The 5,950-nt window shown below is 45.5% G+C and overlaps 1 protein-coding gene across 3 annotated transcripts in view; it reads right to left on the reverse strand.

The window, feature by feature from the left end:
* The window catches only part of Vit (vitrin), a 113,042-nt gene that overhangs the window by 44,947 nt on the left and 62,145 nt on the right, over positions 1–5,950 (reverse strand). For all 3 annotated transcript variants that reach the window (XM_031356906.1, XM_031356908.1, XM_031356907.1), the window contains one exon: positions 3,240–3,317. In XM_031356906.1, coding sequence (XP_031212766.1) covers positions 3,240–3,317 — 78 coding nt within the window. The remainder of the gene's footprint in view (positions 1–3,239; positions 3,318–5,950) is intronic.

The raw sequence follows: 5,950 nt of genomic DNA on the forward strand, positions 1-5,950 counted from the left end.
TGCCTGGGAGGTGAAACTTACTTTGGTAAGAACCAGCCTTACCTCCTCCAGGGCAGGGCTTAACAAACTGCCAAGGGAGGCAGGAGGGCACTTCCAGGCACTCCCTCTGTAGCAGATTCCTCAACCTTCTCTGACACCAGGAATGTGCCTCTCCAGTTTTTTTCGTGCATTTATGCAAATCAATACTTACCTGTTTTGTTTTTTTTTTCTTTCTTTTATTTTTCAGCTCAGAGCAGATGGAGGCAGTAGCCAAGTAGCAGCGGCCTGCTTAGTGGTTGCTAACTGCCTGGGAGAGACAACCTTTCCATTTCAGGTAATATGTGTCCCCAGCCTGAGCCCTGTGAGACCAATCAGATACCTACCAGGGTTCAAGTGAGCTAATTCGCCCCTGAAAACCTGGGTTATGCTTTTGTGGGTCATCCTAACCTGATTGATCCATTAACTCATTTCTTTGGGAGTCTAGTAAGCATTTTATGAAGCGTGCTGAGACCCGAGCCATAGCTGGCCTTGAATCTACTTCTTTTCTGTTTTGCCCACTAAAGGATTTACTTTTCACTTAGCAATGAGGCCATTCTTTCATAGTTCTCACTTAGATATTTTATATAAATTAGTAAGAACTTGCCCCGTGTGGGCACATCCTTTTGAAGACAGAACAAGACCCCAAGCATCCCTTTGATATTGGCACGCTCATCATTTAGCTTGGGTCTGGCACACAGAAAGTACTCGGTACATGTGAGCGAATGGATAGATGAAGAAGAATTGTGCAAGGACAAGTATGAATGTTCTAGAAATAAGGAACAGACAATAATGCCTGGTGATATGCCCCAGGAAGTTAAGGAGGTATGGTAATGGGGACAGGTGACAACAGCAATGGTTGAATTTTAACACTGTGACTTTTGCATACTTTATAGATTTAAATTGAAGTGGGAGGGGCAAAAACCCCCGTGACTCACCACACTACTTTAAAGATACTACATAGGTTTATAGACAAGGGTTTGGTGTGTGGAGACAATTCAGCTTGGCCAAGGCTGGTGTAGATAAGGGGAGCTTTGGACTGGCCCCTACTACCTGGGGCTTCGAAACTAAATGGATTCCAAAATCCAAGGCAGCATCACTTACCTGTACTGGTTCCCTTCTCTCCTCACAACTGTCACCTGGTTTAGGATGCTGCAACCCATCAGTCTCTAAGGAACCACTTACAGTCAATCACTCTCTTGGACAGATTGCTAAACTCTTCTTTGGCCAGCTTCTTTATCTGAAACAGGGAAGATACTGGCTTTCTCTGCCTCAGGCTCTTGTAGTTCAGGGATCTGGCACAGAGAGGACTCAGAGCTGTGGTCACCGGATGTTGTGTGGGGCCCCCCTTTTCAGGTTTGGACGGAGGGCTGAAGCCAGAGGACCTGAAAACTACTTTGTATACCAGGGGATTTGCCCCTGATATTTCTATGCTTGTGGCCATTCCACGTTAATTTGCACAGTCACCACATCCAAGTCTCCCCAAGCAGTAAGCTGGAAGAAAAGGACCAAGGAAAAATAGAGAGGGGCCAGGAGCCATGCTGTGTGTGTGTGTGGACGTTTAGGTGGGAGTGTGCCTCCTTCCTTCCTTCCTTCCTTCCTCCCTCCCTCCCTCCCTCCCTCCCTCCCTGAACGCCTTGGAGAGGATTTTGCAGAGGCACTAGGGGAGTATTCTGGAAGGCTAGAAGCCCTTTCCCCTCAGAGTCAAAAGGGAGAGGGTCTTGACACATGTCTCTGAAGCCAGCTTACTTGGCTATGGCAACTCTCTCTACACTTGAGATCTCTGAGGTCATCAGTGCCATTAGCACACCCTGGGCCAAAGACCCTCAACAGCTACAAGGCAAAGAGAGAAAGAGGGTAACCTCAGCTCCAAGCAACTCAGGCCTCCGGGCAGTCCAGAGAGAAAGAAGCCCAGGGTTCTGAATGCAGGGACTGCTGGTTCCTGGGATGGTGTGCCAGGGATGGAAAAAAGGGGTGGGGACTGGAGAAAGTAGACTCGATAAAACATAAGCCTGTTATCTATACGATTCACCTATTCAGAAATCACCATGGGAGCAGAGGTGGTAAACTTGGACGAAACAAAAACTGTTGGTAAGCTTTGCCACTCCCTCCTTGTGTCCTCACCAAAAGAAGACATGGCTTATCTCACTGGTTCTTAAGGTAGCATCTCACTGTGAGGAACAGGACAGCTATGTGCTTGCAACTCAAGAAATATGTCATGATCACGTCTGTGATCAAAATGTCACTGAAGGTATAGGTGAGGCTGTTGACAAGCTGTCAACCTCCAGTATGCTTGTAAAGGCTCATCAGATGTAGCATTGTGACTTAGACCATGGTGTTTGGAGCCATACTGTCTGCAGTTGACTCTTGACTTCGCTACTTCTTCGCTGTTTGTCACCAGAAATTTACACAACTTCTCTAAGCTGTGTTTTCTGCAAAACTGTGCCTTAGGGCTAAGAGTGGGCATCTTGGTAGCAATTTGGGCTGACCAAAAACTACCTGGGAAAGATCTTGTCACAGTGCCTTGCACACAGCAAATATTCAAGAAACAGCAGCTCTTGAAATGCCAGAGTCATGTCTGGCCTACATCCATGAGAAGAACATGAACCAAAATTTCTCCCTGCCATGTTTCTATGAGAGAGCAACTGTGTGAGAAATCAAAGCACCTCTCAAGAGAACACCGGGGAGGGCACTTTTATGGATTCAGCATGGAAACTTGGGAAGAGGAATCTCTTAGTCTCTGCCCTCCCCAGGAGGCTCACTTGGCTAAGCCCCAGAGATGTGTGTTTTGCACTGATTCATTGCTTGGATTGCTTGCTGTTAGTAGATAAGGCCACCATCCTCTCTCCTTCCTGCTCTTGGCTTTATGGCCAAGTAGAGGCAGCCTTTTCCCTTTGAGTTGCCAGGAAACGCTTCTAGGCATAAGGTCTGATCACGGTCTAAAGTAACAGTACAATAAAATTCAAGGCCACAGTCATTCTGAATGGAAATGACACAAATATAGACAATATCGAATCGTGAGAACAACAACAAAAACCGTTTCACTCCCAAGTCACGCTGTCTGATGGCATTGATTTTGGTGCCAGGTTCCTGGCATTGATTAAAGCATCATGAAGGTCAGTGGACCTTGACTGGGTAAGGCGTTAATTTCCATACCATCTTCTAGAATGCAGCATTGTGTGTTTATGTGCTCAGCTTGGATGGAATAACGCATGAACACTTGCCTGCTTTAGCAGCTGCAGTTTTGGATGATGAATATGTAAGGGTCGATGGGTAGGTTACACCCTTTTGGGGCTTACTTTCTGCAAAAGAAAAAAGAAAGAAAGAAATTTATTTCTGGGGGTGGGTTTTGAAATCTCTCAGTGATGATAAGTGGATTATCTCTAATTTATCTCTCTTGAGTTCTATAACATCTGTCGCCCTTGCACGGAGTTGTCGATTACAATAAGAAAGTCAAGTGGCATTTTGTTTTCCTGTGAAGCATTTGTTTTTATTAATAATGGAATGGAAGTAATAAAGTCCCCATGACTCAGAGTTGCTTAACATTCGCAGTTTCTTATTTTGCTGAAGATGTGGTGTGTAAGCTAAGTGGTTTTCACCCATATGGCTGTGAATGTTCAATTACAATGGTGGATGGGAAACACTGTACTCATGCTCCTTCTAAGTCCTGGGCTGTCTGTCTGGGGGTGCATGGCTACCTCTCACTTCCTCGAACCCTGTGGGACCCGTTTGAAATCTAGAGCACCACAGAAGCTTGAAAATAGTTGTGTGTAGGTCCTTCTTGAAAATAACCACTGGTGGTCACTTGGGGAGAGACATTAGATGCAAGGTAAGGAGAAAGAGCAGTCTTGTCTAACAAGGACATGCTAGAAGACCAGAGCTGGATCATCGATGATCCGGCAGAGCTGTAGATAGTCACCAGTCCTAGGATGACTAAACGATCACCAGTGATCCGGCAGAGCTGTGAATGGAATGTAGATAATCTCCCTGCCCCACTAAAACTTTATTAATCTGTGCATAGCTGTGAAGATCCCAGGGCCATGAGCATTGTCTCATGTAGTTATGACATGAGGAAATATCTTTAAAGATTTCCTTTGTTCTCTCTCTCCCTCTTCTTCTCTCTGTCTCTGTCTCTCTGTCTCTGTCTCTGTCTCTGTCTCTCTCTCTCTCTCTCTCTCTCTCTCTCTCTCTCTGTGTGTGTGTGTGCGTGTGTGTGTGTGTGTAGAGGCCAGAAGAGCTGTAAGGTCTGGAGCTAAAGTCACAGGCATTAATGAGCCCCTAAATGGGGTGCTAGAAATCCAAACACCAGTCCTTTGCAAGAGTATCAAGTGCTCTTAACCACTGGATGCATCTCTCCAGCCCCATGAGAAACAGCTCAATGCTTAGCCCCTTGTTGCAATCCCTATGCTCTAGCTGTGAGGTGGTGGCAGCATGATTTGCTATCATTTATATAAAAGCATCAATCTCTCAACACAAGGAAGTACTTGGAGAGAATGATAAGGGGTGGTGGTGTGTGGAGAATGGAGTGAGGGTGGCAGAGGATGGCCCAGGAATGTCAACCATCCTACGGCACAAGGATTGTGACTTCTCAGGGAGTACCCCAGACTAAGGGGTAAATCTGAGTTTCTATTTTTCTTTTTCTCTTTCTTTCTTTCTTTCTTTCTCTCTTTCTTTCTTTCTGATGGTCCCAGGAAGCAAGCTCATGGCTTTGTACATGCTAGGTGAGGGCTCTAGTAGTGAACTACTTCCTAGCCCTTATTTTTACTTTTAATTAGCTGCTATACTCTTCAAGACTCTTTTTTTTTAATTGAGAAAAATATAAATAATGACACGTCCTCTAAAAAGTTACAGAGATGTAATGAAAAATAAAATTAAAACATATTTGGAGCTTCATATGTCCACAAAAGATACAAAACTTTATTCAGAGACATTACCTCTAAAGTTCCACTCAAAGGCAAAAATGAGGCAAGCACCCTGGCTTACAGGTGCCTCTTACATCATTGTATTAAGATCAGGTGGGGAGCAGAATGGGTCATTTCCAAGTGTTTAGCCGGGTTGGGACCTGCTCTGGGCAGTCCCAGGTTGAGGCTGTTTGGACCCCATGAGGGGCCTCGTGGCTGTGGGCCACACTGAGTTCACAGAGAGCGAGGCAGAGGTATCCCTCCACCAATTTACTATCCTGTTGACTAAAATTACGTAGTTCTTTGTGGTTTTGTTCAGAAGGCAGACGGGCACCTGCTCAGCTGTCTGAAGTGTGGATCAAAGGACAGCGGCGAGTTATTAGGGGACCTGCCGCAACCTCTCACAAGCCGACGCTGTTCCAGGATGGTGCAGACCAGAACCACACACCTCATCTCTCCCTGACAGCTTCAAGATCCCCAAAGTACATTAATTAAAGAAGCATAGTGACCTACAAAAATTAGAAATAAAACCCCAGAGAAAGGTCACACCGGCACCTGAGCCTTCCGAAGAGTGTTTTGACCCAATCCAGTTGTGCTTGTTGGCTGTGAACTTCTGAATCGCAGGGCGTCCTTAGCTACAACCTTATGAGACAGTGCCCTCCCTACCTCCAGTTGAAAGAGGTCTCCCACTTAAACTGTGCAAGCACAAGTACTTATTATCTTTGGCCACAATCATTTTCTGTTAAATGTCACAAGGTAGAATGAGGGGTGAAGGAAGTCGAGATTTATAGAGAATCAACCTATTAAGCTGCTTTTATTGCAAAAACAAAGAGCAAATGGCAACATCAAAAATCCCCAACACTCATTGTCTCTCATTTCTAGGAGTAAAGTCTTCCTTTAAAGTCCTGGTGCAAGGCCTGGATTGCAGGCTGAGTTGTAAGTTTGAAAACTTTCGCTTAGCAGCAGGTGTATAGTAGAGGATGGCCAAGTCCATCATCAATGGGAGGAGAGGCCCTTGGCCCTGTGAAGGTTCT

The sequence above is a fragment of the Mastomys coucha genome, unplaced genomic scaffold, assembly GCF_008632895.1.
Source record: "Mastomys coucha isolate ucsf_1 unplaced genomic scaffold, UCSF_Mcou_1 pScaffold6, whole genome shotgun sequence".
Taxonomy (NCBI): domain Eukaryota; kingdom Metazoa; phylum Chordata; class Mammalia; order Rodentia; family Muridae; genus Mastomys; species Mastomys coucha.